Source organism: Crinia signifera, chromosome 3 (genome assembly GCF_055691185.1).
Source record: "Crinia signifera chromosome 3, ASM5569118v1, whole genome shotgun sequence".
Taxonomy (NCBI): Eukaryota; Metazoa; Chordata; class Amphibia; order Anura; family Myobatrachidae; genus Crinia; species Crinia signifera.
In genome coordinates, this window is record NC_139219.1 from 73,094,392 (window position 1) to 73,112,917 (window position 18,526).

Below are 18,526 nucleotides of genomic sequence, written 5' to 3' on the forward strand. Positions count from 1 at the left end.
TTAGATCCTGGCTGGGTCAGATGTATCGGGTTCATGCAATTTCTGTTTTATCCATGAGCAGAGGAAGAAGAGAAGAAATCTAGGAAGATGAAAGAAGAAGCAGCTCTCCATGAACAGATGTTAAAACAGAAGATGGAGCAACTGAGCAGCCTGTTAAATGTACCGGGAGCCGCATGTCCGACTGCTCCAGAACGTAAAGTAATTGTAAGTATCATCCCTGAGCTTCTATTGAAGCTTTTACTTTTCTTGTACTGATTAAACTACCCATTTTAAGGTGACTGGGACCACATTCTGCCAAATATAGCCCCTGATTCAGGACCACTCGCTAAGCTGCTTACCGAGTGTCTTAATGCTGTATGCTGCCTAGCAATGCAGCAGACCTTTCCCGCAAATGCCGGCATGTCCAAGCTATGGCCCTCACCTGTTGTGAAACTACAAGTCCCATCATGCCTTGCCACAGTTTTGCTATTAGGGAATGCTAAAACTATGGCAAGGCATGCTGGGATGTTTAGTTTCACAACAGCTGGAGGGCCATAGGTTGACCATGCCTGACTTGGGATTGCAATTATCCCTCATGGCCGGAGGTCAGGCATGTAGATCCTGAAACACATAAATCACTCACTGCTTGGAGTTTGCTCTCCATGTGAATGAATTGTATTGCAGATATTCAGTGTATGTATAATTTGTGTGGTTGATATGGAATATTTAAACCCTGTAAATGTACACTATCTTCATAACAAATCCTGATCTTTTCATTTAAAGATGCAAGCCGTTCCTACAGAGTCCAGCATGTTGCCATCATTGGGACTAGACACCTATGGTCTTCCAGCACATAGTGCTCCAGGGGATCGGTCACACAAGAATGCATCTGTTGATCACATTTCTATTGGGCTTCCTGCTCCTTCTGTGCCGCAGTCCTCATCTTCTCTAGGAACTGGCTTGAGTATCCGTCAGTCCCAACCTGCTTTTGCTGAGCGACAGTTGAGTCATCTCGCTGTCCCAAGACCGGATCAACATGCCCACTCCATAGCGGATCTCAGACCGGAAACAGGATTGCACCATATGCAGCCCACATTACCTATAGTGTCAGAAGATGTGTTCCCCAAACCGATTTCTGTGCTGGAGAAATCGGCAGCTTCCTTCCTTGAGGCCTCCAGACAGTAAGTTTTACAGGTCCTTTCTTGCCACGAAGTACAGTACGTTATCTTCTGCTGATAAACTTTAATCTTTTTCATTTCTCAATAGTGCCCTGAACTCTAGTGGCCATGTGGGGAAATTACAAGCTGAGATGAAGGAAGGTAATCTTGTCTATATATTACTGGATGTGGATCAGTTGGTCACCAGCAAGTTGTTAGACAGTCATTAGGTCGACAGGGTCTTTAGGTTGACAGCCAAAAGGTCTACATGGGGGTTTTTCACAGTTTTTTTTTTTAACCGAATGTCAACATGGACACAGGTTAAAGTGCACCGGGTCCCCTCGCATGGCTCGCTGCACTCGCCATGCTTTATGCTCGGTGCCTCGCTACGCTTGCCATGCTTCGGGCACGGTACCTCGCTACACTCGGCACACTATTTTATTCTCCCCCACGCCCTAGAGGAAGGTAGGGCATGAAATACCGCCTGCCGGCTCGAAAAACAGTGAAAAACCCCATGTAAACCCTGACACATGTCGACCTAATGGTGTCGACCTAATGACCATATCCCATATTACCTCATTTCTTTTACACCATTGTGTCACTTTAGCCTTTATTATAGCCTTCCATTATAAAAACCAGTGAGGACAGTGCAATTGGTAACCTCAACAATGTTTAAATGCCTAAAATTGTGTTTTTTTTTTTTTTTTATTAGGGAGAGATAAAGTGAAATTATCTGTGTGTTGGTTTATTTGTGTTCTGCTGGTGAATACATTTTAGTCACTTATTTCTTGTCTAGGTTTTTAACTGTTGTTCTTGTTTTGCGGTGGCTGTAGTTGGAAACTCGTCTGGTTATTCAGCAAATACTTCTCATGTTACCCCAAACACATCTATGGGATTCATGCAAGCAACAACATCAAAAGTCCTCCCGCCACCCACAGTCAACACAAGAGAAGCACTGGGTAAGACTAATTCTAAGGTCCACTAATAAATTCAGAGGCTGGTTAGAGTTGGGTGTTTTCATAGGTTGTAGTTCTGTGTCCTGCTAAAGGTGACACATCTGCCAGTATATTCAGCTGCATGTATCTGGCACTTGGCTCATTTCAGTTCTAGAGGCAGACTCAAGAGGGTAGAGGCACAGTTTGATTGCCTACAGCCCTATTTGCATGCCTCTTCTATACTGAAGTATGTTTTTTTATGAAGAATACAATGTACAAATGCAGATCCTATAGGATGGATTTTATGACCATCTCTATATCAGCCACTTTAAGTTATATTTTTGCTTACAAAAATGCTTTAAACCATTTCTAAGATCCGCAGTCTTGAAGGTTTTAGAAGAGAACCGGTTCTTCATTTCTACTTCAATCTGTATCATTTGGTCCTTTTTGAATAGGGACTGCTGTATGCAGCTGCCTCTGGTGTGATGGATAACAACCTGTGCAAGCTGAGCGTAGCTCCCAGTATGGGCAATGTTTTACAGCACAGTATTCTGGGGTGTAGAAACGTCATAAACAATACTTAATACTATCTGTGCAGCTGCAATTTTTTTTTTAGAATTGGTTTGTCCTCATCAGAAATCAAGCATTTTAGTCTATTTACTATTTGCATTTTCAACATGCAAATGTTTTTATATTCTCAATTATCTATGCATTGGCTTGGTCTGGCATGTTCAAAATTACACCACAGGAAGAATGTGTAGATGTATAGAGATACTACTAGCATATAGTTGGGCTTTGATTTTCAGTTTGTTTTGCTTTAAAAGCACTGATGATCTGAGCGCTTATCGTATACATGTTGCCCATAATGGTACTTGCGTATTATCATGGCGCCCGATTTCATCTAAATCGCATACGATATCTCATCCGATTTGCGGCCGATTTATTGGCAGATTTGATCTGCGATGCGATTTTGTGTCCGATTTTCGTCCGATTTTTTGCCAATTTGCATGTTATTCCATCCTTGCACACCCCCAGGTACTATGCGATGGTATGCGATGTGATTTTCGGGAAAATGCCCCTGATTGTACAATTAAATATCGTATAGCATTGCATGCCAGCAAGTGGCATGCGATGTGATTCGCAATGTTAAATGCACCGCCATTGTTAACGCCACCCCCACTATCAACGCCAACCCGAAGCGTGGCGAGCGCAACGAGCCCGCGTGGGGCGGCGGTACGCGTCCTCCGACCTTTTCATACCCCCACTATCCACGTCGGCGTGGAGTTGACTTTAGATAGTGTGGTGAGCGCAGCGAGCCACCGAGCCCGAAGCGTGGCGAGCGGATGCGGATTACTTTACATGTATTCCGCGTCGCCACGCTTCGGGCTCGCTGCGCTCGCCACACTATCTAAAGTCAACGCCGACGTGGATAGTGGGGGTATGAAAAGGTCAGAGGACGCGTACCGCTGCCCCTCGGGGGCTCGCTGCGCTCGCCACGCTTTGGTTTGGCGTTGATAGTGGGGGTGGCGTTAACAATGGCGATGCATTTAACATTGTAAGCACCCATCAGGGTGATTGTACAATTACAAATCGAATCGCTTCACATGCATCGCATGGCATGCCACTATATTGCATGCGATGCACTACGATGGAAATCGGGGGTGTGCAAAGTGTGCAATGATGGAACAGCATGCAAATCGCCCGAAAAAAAATCGGCCGCAAAATCGCATCCGATTTTTGCATGTGATTTTCGGCCGATTTCGTGGGCGCCGTGATAATACACAAGTACCCCCATAATTACTGGGTCAAATTTTCCCTTTGGATATAGAGCACTAGATACTCTGTCTGATATCCTTTTCACACCTAGCCTTACTACCCGGGTTTTTGCCGGGTATTGCGGCTTGACTTAGGTTTCTGCTACATGTGAACCAATATCGGATGAGTGTTCACTGTCCGTGACCCTGCTGAGTACCAGGGTTATTCTGCAGACCGACCCAGTCACCTGTGGTTTGAAAGGCATGACCTGTGAAATGTCTGAAAGGAGTAGACAGTAGCTCTTGGAGATGACCTCCACTTCAAGCGTCCACACCGAAACGGAGCATGGCGTGGACCAGGGAATAACCCGGGTCAGTCACCCAGGTGTAAAAGGGGGAATGTGCTGAAAGCTTGGCTTCAACCTGCATTTAGTGTCCAGGGTTCTAGGTATCAGGTTCATGCAATTTCTGTTTTATCCATGAGCAGAGGAAGAAGAGAAGAAATCTAGGAAGATGAAAGAAGAAGCAGCTCTCCATGAACAGATGTTAAAACAGGAGCAACTGAGCAGCCTGTCAAATGTACCGGGAGCCGCATGTCCGACTGCTCCAGAACGTAAAGTAATTGTAAGTATCATCCCTGAGCTTCTATTGAAGCTTTTACTTTTCTTGTACTGATTAAAATACCCATTGTAAGGTTTCTTGGACCACATTCCACCAAATATAGCCCCTGATTCAGGACCGTTCACTAAGCAGCGGATATTTGCTGCTTAGCGAGTGTCTTTTTTTTTTTTTTTTTTATTCAAAATTTTTTTATTGAAGGTTTTTGCTCATATAACAATAAACACCCCATAACCGTTACATAGGTAGCCAGAGCATCAAAGACAATTGCACATTTAGCGGGGACAAATATAACTTCGGCATGCATACATAGAGGGACAAAAAGGATTGTTGGAATGCTTGCATGTGATAGGGATCATCATATAGCCGTTATAGCACTGAAACCTGAAGGCGCCTATGGGGTATAATCGTATATATGAATGCATAGTATAATAGTGCTAACAGGCTAATATGGACAAAGCCCTCCCATAGTGTAGGAAGCACAACTAAAATATATAAAGTAAATCCAGCTACCAAAAAAAAATTAAAAAAAAACCCCAAAGCAAACCTACCTCAAACCCCCCCACCACCACCACCACCACCCTGTATAGCCTGACCCCAATTTAGGTATACTTGGATCCCTTAAACAACAACCTTTATCCCACTATTCGCTACCTACCCAAACAATCCCTCACCACCCTCCCACCCAAAATTAGGGACAAAGTATTAATGGCCTTGAAGCAAGGATAGACCCAGCTCTCCCACTGTAGGCAGATATTGATTATATATAGGACCTCGTACAGAAGTATTTGTTATCAGAATACAAAAATAGACAGGTATCATAACACAACGTAGCTATGTGAACTAAACGATCAGGGAAAGGGGACATTGAGAAGTAGAGATCCTCTATCACAAAATGATTACAACATTAGTCCGGCCAAATCGCAAAGCCCTGGCGTATCAAAAATATGATGACAGACATTCCAGGACATGTAAGGGCAAATACAGTAATGGTCAGCAACCAAAGGTAGAAAATTCAGGGGACGTAGTTTCCTCATTGGAGGTGCAGAGATACTCTGGAAGTGTCCCACAGTAGCCCAGTGAGATCCATACCAAGTATAACGGCCGTGCTCTGACTGGAACAGGATCACAGGGGAGATTAAGTCCAACATATGTCCAGTCCCAGGATTTTCAAGAGTTTGAGAGATATAGCAAGCAGGTGTAACTAGCTCTGCCTCTTCAATACATTTCTCATAAGCACGGGATAAAGATTGTGTGCTCACAAACCTATTCAGTAACCTCTATGTAGAGCCTGTATAATTAGGTGCATAGAATCAGCCATGGTTCCAACCACAGCCAGATGACTGATCCACTGTATGGAAATCAGCACCTGATGGAGTTTTAACGCTGATTATATGACACCAGCAGCAAGCCAGGGGCGGCTAGCACGCCACCAGCATTTACCACCAGTGCAAATGAAAGTATAGACTAGCAGTCGGCAGGCAAGTAGAGGGAATATGACAGGAGAATCCGAATAGTTCAAAGCACAATCTCGAGCACTCTACCAATAAACATGTTGTGAGGGGCACAAAATGGCCACCGGTCGCAGCCTGCTCTCCGTGCAAAACCGGATATATTCACAGCCGTCGGGGTCCCAATCTGCAAGGTACACAGACAGGCAGGGGGGCTGATTACAAGGGCAATGCTGCAGGAGGAGGACTGCTGCCGCCCAGATAGAAAACAGGCGCCGGAGCCAGGAGGGTCACGCTGAAGGGCAAGGCCGTGTAGGTTCCCTGGACGGTGAGCGGTCAGACGGAGGAACAGAACTCTGCAAAATAGCGCACCTGGAACCGGGGGGGTATAGACTACAGTTGTAGTCCAGCTAGAGTGAGTGGCAGCCACTTAAACAGGATATTCCAGCAGGATAGTAGTGGGAGAGCTGGTATGTGCGTCCTACGCCATGCTACTCCAGGCCACGCCCCCTAGCGAGTGTCTTAATGCTGCCTAGCCATGCAGCAGGCCTTTACCGTAAATGCTTAGTGGGATTGCAATTATCCCTCATGGCAGGAGGTCAGGCATGTAGATCCTGAAAAACCTACATCAATCACTGCTTGGAGTTTGCTCTCCATGTGAATGAATTGCATTGCAGATATTCAGTGTATGTATAATTTGTGTGGTTGATATGAAATATTTAAACCCTGTAAGTGTAAATGTACACTCTATCCTTATAACCAATCCTGATTTTTTCATTTAAAGATGCAAGCCGTTCCTACAGAGTCCAGCATGTTGCCATCATTGGGACTAGAAACCTATGGTCTTCGAGCACATAGTGCTCCAGAGGATCGGTCGCACAAGAATGCATCTGTTGATCACATTTCTATTGGGCTTCCTGCTCCTTCTGTGCTGCAGTCCTCATCTTCTCTAGGAACTGGCTTGAGGATCAGTCAGTCCGAACCTTCTTTTGCTGAGCAACCATTGAGTCATCTCGCTGTCCCAAGACTGGATCAGCATGCCCACTCCATAGCGGATCTCAGACCGGATACAGGATTGCACCATATGCAGCCCACATTACCTATAGTGTCACATGTGTCCACCAAACCGATTTCTGTGCTGGAGAAATCGGCAGCTTCTTTCCTTGAGGCCTCCAGACAGTAAGTTTTACAGGTCCTGTCTTGCCACGAAGTACAGTATCTTCTGCTGATACATTTTAATCTGTTTCATTTCTCAATAGTGTCCTGAACTCTAGTGGCCATGTGGGAAAATTACAAGCTGGGATGAAGGAAGGTAATCTTTGTCTATATATTACCTCACGTTTATTTTACACCATTGTGTCACTGTAGCCTTTATTATAGCCATCCATTATATAAACCAGTGCGCAAAGTGCAATTAGTAACCTCAACAATGTTTAAATGCCTAAAATTGTGGGATATTTTGTTTTTATTTGGGAAGAGATAAAGTGAAATTATAGCTCTATGTGTTGGTTTATTTGTGTTCTGCTGGTGAATACATTTTTAATCACTTATTTCTAGTCTAGGTTTTTATGACTTTTAACTGTTCTTGTTTTGCTGTGGCTGTAGTTGGAAACTCGTCTGGTTATTCAGCAAATACTTCTCATGTTACTCCAAACACATCAATGGGATTCATGCAAGCAACGCCATCAAAAGTCCTCCCTTCACCCACAGTCAACACAAGAGAAGCACTGGGTAAGACTTTAACTAATTCTAATGTCCACTAATAAATTCAGAGGCTGGTTAGAGCTGGGTGTTTTCATAGGTTGTAGTTCTGTGTCCTGGTCAAGGTGACACATCTGCCACTTGACTCATTTTCAGTTCTAGAGGCAGACTCTAGACTGTACATGCACGGTTTGATTGCCTACAGCCCTATATGCATGTATCTTCAATACCGAAGTATGTTTTTATTCATACAATGTGCAAATGCAGATCCTATAGGATGTATTTTATGACCATCTCTATATCAACCACATAGGGTATGGTTTTGCTTACAAAAAAGGCTTTAAACCACTTCTAAGTTCAGCAGTCTTTAAGGTTTTAGAAGAGAACCAGTTCTTTATTTCTACTTAATCTGTATCATTTGGTCCATTTTGAATAGGGACTGCTGTATGCAGCTGCCTCTGGTGTGATGGATAACAGCCTGTGCAAGCTGAGCGTAGCTCCCAGTATGGGCAATGTTTTACAGCACAGTATGTGATGGCAAAAAAGCGTCATAAACAATACTTAATACTATCTGTGCAGCTGCATGTTGGACCGCAGAGCTGCCGGCTACACTACACTCACCTCAGTAAAGGGATCTGTCACTCTGTGTCCGCGGTCACTATGGTGCGATGCCCGTCAAGCTTTTATGTGTCCCTGTGCGGCAGCCTCTGTGTGTCCCTCACCGGTCACGTGTGGGTCTCTGGGAGCGGACAAAAATGTTGTGCCTAGGGGTGGCCTGACCCCTAAATCCGCCCCTGGCTACATGTGAACCGATTCTGGGGGAATGTGCTGAATGCTTGGCTTCAACCTGCATTTAGTGTCCAGGGTTCTAGCTGGGATAGAGTATGGTTTATTTGTGAAAGGGGTATAATAGACAAACACCAAGTACATAAATGGTGCCCGGGTGGGGGGATTATTTAGAGTTGGTTTGCTTTTAGGCTTGCGAATCCGCACATTGATTATCGAATGACTACCCATTTGTATGGATCATGGCATGCCAGTGCAAGCCCAAATGGCAACAAATCAGCATATAATCTAATTGCAATCCCCTCACAAATTATCTGACAAGAAACTGGCATTTGGTGATCAGCCATTTCTGGGAGTTTCGGGAAAAAAGCAGACCCAGGTGGTTTCAGGGAGGATCTGTGATGTCATTGCCGGCCTCGAGCAGCCTGTATCTGTCGCCCAGTTGTGGAAGGTTCAGAGTTGCCCACACTTGCACGGACAGGGATAATCATTTAATGCAGGCCTGGCCAACCTGTGGCTCTCCAGATGTTGTGAAACTACAAATCCCAGCATGCCTTGCCACAGTTTTAACACTACCTTATACCAAAACTGTGGCAAGGCATGATAGATTGTAGTTTCACAACATCTGGAGCGCCACAGGTTGGCCAGGCCTGATTTAATGGGAATCAGAGCAGCAATCCATTTGCAGATTTTCATGGGGTGGGTTCTCTGTCTGGGTGGCGGCTATCCCATAGTCTTCTGCAAATCAAGTCTGAATAAGGCTCAGGGTTCTCATAAGTGTTTGAGCCACAGTATAGGCTGCAGTGAAAGGAACCTTTAAATTGGTGTTTTGATATTATATACTGTTACTTGTTATCTCGTGCAGTGGGGAAACCATTCCATTTTTTTTTCAGGTTTTATAATGGACATATTCCAGACATCTACTCTCCCTGAAGATGGGGATACCAACTTGTTTGAAACAACTGATCCAAATAATCCAGATATTGAGGCTTTCTGCCGAAATGACAGTAGGTTTATTTTTATTTTAGAACCGTTTCTAATTTTGATTTTAAAAGTAAATGGTTATTTTTCATTGCAAAGCTTCTTGATGTTTTAATATAGATTTAGAATTAAATCTGTCAATATTTAGAATCTGTTTGGTGTCAACACATTTATAACTTCTGTACATTTGATTTGAGAAACATTTCAAATTTTCAACAACAATTTGCAACGGGAAAGTGGGGTATTTTTTTAACGTAATGTAATTGTGCAATAAAAAAGAGGTACGTAGTCTTGTAGGAACTGTGATTGTATTAACAGGTTTTGTGTTTATTCGATTCAAGGTGAATACTTTAACGTATACATTTGTGGACATTTAGCGCTTGTAGGTATTTTTTTGTCACTGCATATTCTATATGTATATTTACTATCTATAACTGTAACAGGTCTGTGTAATTCTAAAGCTGCCCGCTGCTGCTGGGGTAAAGGCTGTGCTCTCATTGGCTTTGTCAATTTCTCATAGAGCCAACCAACATTAGCAAAGTTTTTTTGGTACTTGTTTCCTAGCACGGCCACAATGATTTGGATCTCGGGCATCGCAGGTAAAAAAATCGCGTCGGTCGCATCGCATGCGATCGACGCGATGCCCGTGATTTTACATAGGGAACAATGTAAAATGGCCCACAGACCCCAAAAATCCCCCCTGAAGTGTGAAATGGCCCCCCAAAAAATTGTTAACGCCACCCCACGATCAACGTCAACCCGAAGCGTGGCGACCTTTTCACACCCCCACTATCCACGTCGGCGTGGAGTTGAGAAAAGAAAGTGTGGCGAGCCACCGAGCCCGAAGTGTGCCGAGCGGATGCGGATACCTTCACAGGTATCTGCGTCCCCTCGCGGGCTTCACAGGTATCCGCGGGGCTCGCTGCGCTCGCCACGCTTCGGGCTCGGTGGCTCGCTGCGCTCGCCACACTTTCTATTGTCAACTCCACGCCGACGTGGATAGTGGGGGTATGAAAAGGTCGGAGGACGCGTACCGCCGCCCCTGCGCGGGCTCGCTGCGCTCACCACGCTTCGAGTTGACGTTGATCGTGGGGTGGCGTTAACAATTTTTTGGGGGGCCATTTCACACTTCAGGGGGGATTTTTGGGGTCTGTGGGCCATTTAACATTGTTCCCTATGTTTAATTGGGTAAATTGAGGTATTTTACATTGTTCCCTATGTAAAATCGCGGTCATCGCGTCGGTAGCATTGCATGCTTTTTTTTGCCGCATGCGATGCGACCGACGCGATTTTGACCTTTTTTAATGCATTTCAATGGCAAATCACGGGCATCGCGTCAGTCGCATCGCATACCATTAGAAATGACCTGCGATTGTGGCCGTGCTAGGAAACAAGTACCGTTTTTTTTTTTCCTGCCATACAATTTACCAATGGGTGTATTCAGGCGCCTCTGGGAGCGGTTTCTCTAATGAGCTGCTGCTTGTGTGAGGTGTATAGTCAAGGATACATACAATGGAAAAAAGGTGAAAAAGCAGCGCTATCATTTTGACAATTTATAACATATATATGCAAGCGGGACTGTCTACTTTAATAATTCGTATTTTTATTAAAAAACATTCATGACAAGAAAAATTTATAATATTTTAAGAAATGGGTCTGAAATGAGCAGCACAATGGCATGGGGGAATGGCACAATATATCTGGAGTAATCGTTCCTCGGTTATTGGCAAGTATTATAACAAGACGTCTTTATGACTGAAATTGAATATATCTCACCGCTGGAGGAATTTGTATACAGCAGTTCAAATGTGAGTCCTCTCTATTTTGCGGATGATGGTATTTGCCGCTGGAGTCTTCTCACAAGTGACAATCCTGGTATCCTCTCCAAAGATTTTGCAGCAGGGCGTAGATGGATTAGCCGCTGGAGTATTGCATTATACCGGGATGTCCAATCCTTCCTTCCTTTTGCATTTCTCTCACAGAGCTGTTGCCATTTTTAGTGGATATTTTTGCGCATCTCTCACAGATGTTGGCACTCAAAGGGTTAAAATATTGTTGTTGGTGGTTTTTGCTGGCTTAAGTTTTTGGTTATTGAAAGTTGATTTTTGTTTTATCATTTTGAATATGTAAAAAATATTTTTTCTTTTATAGATAATACAAATTCAAATGCAGGTGGATTCTTCGGTGTCCAGACTGCCGCTCCTGCAGAGCCCAACGCGTTTTGTATTTTTGAAGATGATGCAAATAAAGTAAATGGGTGAGTGACTGCCTAGATATGCTGTTTCTGAGGTATTCCTTAACAGTCCTATAGCATTTACAGATCATATTGCCATTCGTATCCTGGGAGTGTCTTTAGTAACATAATGCAGGGGACCCACATGCAGTTTTGTGTTTTATTGCCTTATAAAAGGTTTTGTTTTTTTTGTTACCAGAAATGAATTTTAAGTTTATGACTTCTTGAACACCAATTACCAGATAGTGTACCAAATAGGACAATATTCTCTTACTACAGGTGCTAGAGAAGACCTTGTCGTGCAGACAGGCGTCTGTTTAACCTTTGCATGACTATTATGAGACAATGCAGTTTTACATACTGGTATTTCAGATTGATCTTAAGAGTACTCAGGCTCTTTCGGAGTCTTGACTAGAGCTGGCCCTGACGTAATTAGTGCCCAAGTAAAATTTTATATGGTCCCTCTGCTTAGTGCCCAAGTAAAATTTTATATGGTCCCTTTTATATGGCCCCCCTGATGTAATTAGTGCCCAAGTAAAATTGTATATGGTGCAGATTATTAGATGGACAGGATTTTGGTCGACACAGGAAAATGATCAACACGTGAAAGTTCAGTTTTTGGTGTCTATAAGTTGACTTAAGGTTTTTGTCACTTTTTTTTGTTTTATTCTTTGCTGATGCAGCTATGCTTATATACGCTATACTTGTACTGTCAATTATTCTCTTTTGATTATTTGCTTATGCAGTTCTGTAATTGGGTGCTGAATATCGCTTGTGGTGCCATATGTATAGCGGATGATAGTTTTTGTTTTCTCTCCTTAACTGCCTAGTTTTAAGCATGAAATATTGTGCATGCTGCGTGATTCCCGGATAAGTGGGTAGTAACAGATCTTACAGGAGATCGATCAGCGCCTATTTTACACTCTACGCAGTCTCCATTACCAGCCTCAAGAAGGTGAAGGCCTCTCATTCAGCACCACCTTCTCTGTATACCACTCCTGGCCCACTGTCATTCCTGTTTCATGTTCCGTTTTTGTTTGTTTTTTGCCCTTTTGGAACAGCTCATTTTACAGTTTGAACATTTTTATTACTTCAAAGCAGTGCTTTTCTTTTACAAAGCGGTTTTGCTTGCCTCTACATTTTTATTGCTGACTTCTCCTGAAGAAATATAAATTTTTAAAGCTAAAAACAAAAATAGATGTGTAGTGTTCATTCTAGCACCCGCCATCTTTTAAAACCCATGCAGTTCCTCTTGCCTGCCTGGGGTGGTGCTGTAGTGCTTCTAGCATTGTGATCTGTATATCAGCATTGATATGCAAACCAGACCTGTGCAAGAAACACCACAGGAGACAGCGACACCCCAGGCAGGGAAGAGGCACTGCATGGGTTTTCAAAGATGGTGGGTGCTAGAATGAACACTAATGTGTATGCTGAGTGTGTTTTCAAACTGTGGCCCTTATTTTTTCCCAGACCTTCCGGTGGAAGACCTTTGGCAGTGAACACCTTTGGAGACCGTCCTGCACTCAAAAGTACTCTTAAAACTGTAAGTGTAATTCCATTTGTAAAATGACTGCCCAGTCTAATCTCTGGTGTCTGAAAAAAAGAAGGAAAAGCAGTGCTTAAATTATAACCTCTGCCAAGTGAATCAATTGAATAGACAATTTTAATAAGCAAATGTATAAAATACAATAAAGGTAAAATTAAATATTAGAACAGTATGAATATCCAGATCAATTGTTAGAATATGATAGGCTCAGTGTTATGTTTAGAACCTGCACTGTACCAAATAGCAGCAGTCCCAGGTGGTGGAGTCCATACAGCAGAGGGCGTCCTGTTGGACTTCTCTTTGCTGGACTTACCTGCTTATTGATCTGAAAAAGGCATGGGTGAAAAATTTCACATGAAAATGGGACGAAAAAGAAAAGATGAAAAAAGAACCACCAATCAAATACCCTTAGACTATGTATGGGTCTAGGGGACATGGTGCTAGATTAGTTATCTACTCAGCTTGTTCACCTTTCACTACTTGGTTTCTGTAAGATTGTGGTGGTTTAAGATTAACCTCTTTACACTTTATTTCTCTATCATTCTTATGGGATACAGGGAGTCGTTCATAACGATGGGGAAAAGAGCTTATCCGAAGGAGACAGGCACATATAAAAATTTATACAGGGTGTACTGGCTCCTCCCCTCTGCTCCCCTCCCTCTAGCTTCAGTTTGAGAACTGTGCCTCAGGAGAAGCACGCATCAGGAAGAGCTCCAGAGAGTTTTTCTTCTGTTTTATTTTCTTTATTATTTTGGGGCTGCTGTTTGGACTTAACAGCAGTCCTGCGTCGTGGGAGACTAGGGGAAGGGTTCAGCTGCTGGCCACTTCAAGGTACCGAGCTGTCCCTGCCACAGGACCACCGTCCTGAGTGGGTGATGTTACCGCGGGCATTGCGCTGCAGCGCGCACACCCCTGGCACGCCGCACACCCCTAGTCCAGTCTGAAGACGTCTGTGGTGAGTATTACCCCGGGGTCCCCCGCCGTGGGGTCCCCGGGTTATTGTGCGGCAAAATGGCGGCGGTATGGCGGTGCCCTGCACAGGGACCGCGTAACCCCCTGCCTACACTGAGACAGGGTACAGTTCCTGTTTTGTCCAGGGCAGTTACCAAAGAGGATTTGGACATTCCCCAATGTCAGTCTCAGTATAAAACGCAGGTAAGCTCCGGCGCCATTACGCTGGGCGGAGCTTACCCAGAGTGAGACCAGCTCTGTGAGGGCGCCAAAACCTGCTTCCTGCTTCTTCCCTGGCTGCTGGAAACGCCATTATACTGCTCCAGACACTCCTCAGCGGTGTGGATCAGAGGGAATCTGCTGGCAGAGACAGCTTCAGGTTTTCAGCGCTTGTGTACTTGTGCACTTGCCTGCTTACACTGTAAAGTACTGTTATTGATACTGTACTGTATTACCAGCTCTTCTAATCGGAGAGCTAAGGTTATCAGGTGTATTGGTCTCCTCCATTATCCTCTGTACACCACCCCACTGGCTTGTTAAGCTGTACAGATCAGATAAGGCTACACATAGTATTTATCTGGTTAATTTCACACTGCATATCCACTGTGTGTGCGCGCTGTGTGAGGGGAGACTGTTTGTTTGTCACAATGGTGAGGAAACTTACATGTATGGTGTGCAGTGATAAGTTTGTGCCAGCATCTTCATCACAGGTGACTTGTGAGTCATGCATGTCCCCTCAAAGTACTGGGGTCCCCCCACAACTAACTGGGCAGCAAAGTAGCACACAGGACAGCTCACAGGAGCCAGCCTGGGCTACAGGTATAAAAACCATGCTTGAGACTGTAACTACACAGTTAACTGCTACTGCAGCACAGACCCAGAGAGTACAAAGGGAGCTGGCTGTCCTCACTGCCAGAGTGGATGTAATTACTCCCACCCCTGGGGATACTCGTAAGAGAAAGACCCCCTCTCAAACCCCTGATTCCGGGGCTGATGATGGGGATGATGGTGATGATATGGATGATGCAGACGCAGGTGATGACGAGCCTGATGCTTCACAGTCACTACTGCGGGGCACAGAGCCATTGATTATGGCAATCAGGGAGGTGTTGGACCTTCCCTTAGCTGAATCCACAGCAGGTGATACCTTCTTTGCTACTCAGAAAAGGCAACAGGTAGTTTTCCCTGAGCAGGCTGACCTGGAAAGTACATTCAAGTCAGCGTGGAATAACCCAGAAATGAGGTTTAAAGTGGCTAAAAAGTTTAAGTCCACGTTTCCCTTCGATCCTGAGGGACGTAAGGTGTGGGAGGAGCCACCAGAGGTTGATGCTTCTGTGTCTCGCTTAGCCAAAAAGATGGTACTCCCAGTACCAGGGTCGTCTTCACTTAAAGACACCACGGACAGAAAGGTTGAAAACACTTTGAAGTCCATTTTTACTGCTAGTGGCGCGTGTCAGCGTCCTGTATTAGCTAGTTGCTATATGGCCAAGTCCATATACACGTGGGCCTCCCAGATACAGGAAGGTCTTCTGGGCGACATGACAGTTGCGCAGGTGTCTGAAAAATTACACCATATTCAGGACACTGCTAAAGTTCTGTGTGAAGCGCAGAAGGAGTTAGGTGCCATTAACGGCCGTAACTCAGCCATGGCAGTGTCTGGGCGCAGATCCCTCTGGCTCCGGCAGTGGGCTGCTGACGCTGACTCCAAAAGGAGTGTAGAAAACCTCCCCTTCACAGGTGGCAGGTTATTTGGGAGTGATTTAGACGAATTAATCTCTAAAGCCACGGCGGGAAAGTCCACTTTCCTGCCATCCACTCCACAGGCGCCAAAGCGTCCTTTTCAGGCTCACTCCCAGCAGCAGTCCTTTCGGGCTAGTAAATTCCGCCCTAAAGCAAGAGGTGGTTCAAACGCTGCAAGAGGCTCCCGTGGTAAATTCAGGAAGCCTTCCGCTTCGGCCACCGCAGAGCGGCCATCTGGGGCAGCTGCAGGAAAACCCGCAGCATGACGGTGGGGCTCCACCATTAGCTCCGGCAGAGGTGGGAGCCAGACTGGCGTTCTTCGGCCAGGTTTGGGAAGCCTCGTGCCTCAATTCTTGGGTACAGGCTCTTATTACGCACGGCTACAAGCTGGAGTTTGCAGTTCAGCCACCTCAGAGGTTCTTCAAATCAGGCCTCCCAGCGTCCCCAGAGGACCAAGTGGTGTTGCAGCAAGCAATCCAAAAGCTGGTGCAGGCCAAGGTTATAACCCAGGTCCCTCCCCTAGAGAGGGGGCAGGGTTATTACTCGAACCTATTTGTAGTTCCGAAACCGGACGGGTCAGTGCGCCCAATTCTGAACTTAAAATCCCTGAATCCCTTCTTGAAAGTAACCAAATTCAAGATGGAGTCCTTGCGGGCCGTGATAGCGGCACTGGAGGAGGGGGAGTTCTTGGCGTCCCTAGATGTGAAGGACGCCTACCTTCACATCCCAATATGGCCCCCTCATCAGAAATACCTGAGGTTTGCGCTGTTAAACGAGCACTATCAGTTTCGCGCACTGCCATTCGGCTTGTCCTCAGCCCCGCGCATATTCACCAAGGTGATGGCGGAGATGATGGTGGTTTTAAGAAAAAAGGGTATCTGCGTGATACCATACTTGGACGACCTGTTGGTAAAGGCGCGGTCGCCACAGGAACTACAGACAGCTCTACAAGTTACCATACAGACCCTGTCGGGCCATGGTTGGCTCCTGAATCTGGCAAAGTCTTCTCTGATCCCTTCACAGAGACTCCAGTTCCTGGGCATGGTGATGGACACAGCTCTCATGAGAGTGTCCCTGCCACAGGACAAGGTGTTGGACATCCAGCGGCTGGTCACAGACTTGCTAAGGACCCCCCAGGTGACAGTACACCAGTGCATTGTCCTATTGGGAAAGATGGTCGCCTCTTTCGAGGCTCTCCAATTCGGGAGGTTTCACAGCAGGATTTTCCAGCTCGATCTCCTAGCGAAGTGGTCCGGTTCACACCATCAGATGCACCGGCGCATTGCGTTGTCATCTCGGACCAGGCTGTCACTACAGTGGTGGCTCCACACGCCCAACCTGCTGGCAGGGCGTCGGATTGGCATCCAGGATTGGGTCTTAGTCACCACGGATGCAAGCCTCACGGGATGGGGGGCAGTGACCATGGGTCAGTCCTTTCAGGGCAAGTGGACCCTATGGGAAACACGCCTCCATATCAACAGCCTGGAGTTACGTGCTGTGTATTACGCACTTCTGAAGGCGGGCCCTCTCCTCTGCGGTCAGGCGGTCCGTATACAATCAGACAACGCCACCACGGTGGCATTCCTGAACAGACAGGGCGGGACCAAGAGCAGGCCCTGTATGAGGGAAGCATCGAAGATCCTGTCCTGGGCAGAGAGGCATTGCCAAGCGCTCTCGGCCATCTTCATACCCGGGGTGGACAACTGGGAAGCAGACTTCCTCAGTCGCCACGAGCTCCACCCCGGGGAATGGAGTCTACACCACCAGGTATTCAATTCTCTGGTGGCTCGGTGGGGGACCCCACTGGTAGACTTGATGGCATCAAGAAACAACTGGAAAGTATCCAGGTACTTCTCGAGGGCAAGAGACCCTCAGGCAGAAGGAGTGGACGCCCTCTCCATACCGTGGACGTTCAACAGCCTGGTCTATGTCTTCCCACCGATTCCCCTAGTGGCTCGGGTGCTAAGGAAGATAAGAAGAGAAGGAACCGAGGTTATTCTGGTGGCCCCAGACTGGCCACGAAGAACGTGGTACCCGGAACTTCTAAGTCTACAAAGGGACTCGTGGCGCCTACCCCTGCAAAGAGATCTACTCATGCAAGGACCGTGCGTCTTCCAGGCCTTGGAACAGCTGCGTTTGACGGCCTGGAAGTTGAACGGCAGATCCTGACTCAGAAGGGGTTTCACACTTCGGTCATCAGAACTATGACAAGTGCAAGGAAACCGGTAACAGCTGCACATTACCACCATATCTGGAAAAGATATGTGGGTTGGTGCGAACAGAGAAAGTTTTCTCCATCAGAGTTCAGACTTGAAAGATTTCTTAGCTTTCTTCAAGCTGGTCTGGATCTCGGCCTACGCCTAGGCTCTTTGAAGGTGCAGGTATCTGCGTTATCAGTTTTCTTCCAGAGGAAACTGGCTAATATTCCTGAAGTGCAGACATTTCTGCAAGGAGTATTGCACATACAACCTCCTTTTGTGGCCCCTACTCCACCGTGGGACTTGGATGTTGTGCTGAAGTTCCTTAGATCCTCCTGGTTTGAGCCCTTGGAGGAAATTGACCTGAAATATTTAACCTGGAAGACAGTGGTCTTACTGGCCCTAGCTTCGGCTAGGAGGGTCTCGGAGCTAGGGGCGTTGACTTGCAAGAGTCCTTATTTGATATTCTTTGAGGACAGGGCAGAATTACGTACTA

General features: G+C 45.9%; 1 protein-coding gene across 5 annotated transcripts in view; it reads left to right on the plus strand.

The window, feature by feature from the left end:
• The window catches only part of BUB1 (BUB1 mitotic checkpoint serine/threonine kinase), a 63,159-nt gene that overhangs the window by 21,708 nt on the left and 22,925 nt on the right, over positions 1-18,526 (plus strand). For 2 of the 5 annotated variants that reach the window (XM_083176003.1, XM_083176004.1), the window contains exons 9-19: positions 62-204; positions 763-1,160; positions 1,246-1,297; positions 1,960-2,095; positions 4,313-4,449; positions 6,679-7,073; positions 7,154-7,206; positions 7,500-7,625; positions 9,275-9,388; positions 11,514-11,619; positions 13,066-13,138. In XM_083176003.1, coding sequence (XP_083032129.1) covers positions 62-204; positions 763-1,160; positions 1,246-1,297; positions 1,960-2,095; positions 4,313-4,449; positions 6,679-7,073; positions 7,154-7,206; positions 7,500-7,625; positions 9,275-9,388; positions 11,514-11,619; positions 13,066-13,138 — 1,733 coding nt within the window. Of the gene's footprint in view, positions 1-61; positions 205-762; positions 1,161-1,245; positions 1,299-1,959; positions 2,096-4,312; positions 4,450-6,678; positions 7,074-7,153; positions 7,207-7,499; positions 7,626-9,274; positions 9,389-11,513; positions 11,620-13,065; positions 13,139-18,526 lie in introns of all 5 variants that reach the window. The other 3 variants (XM_083176005.1, XM_083176007.1, XM_083176006.1) reach the window with 3 other exon arrangements.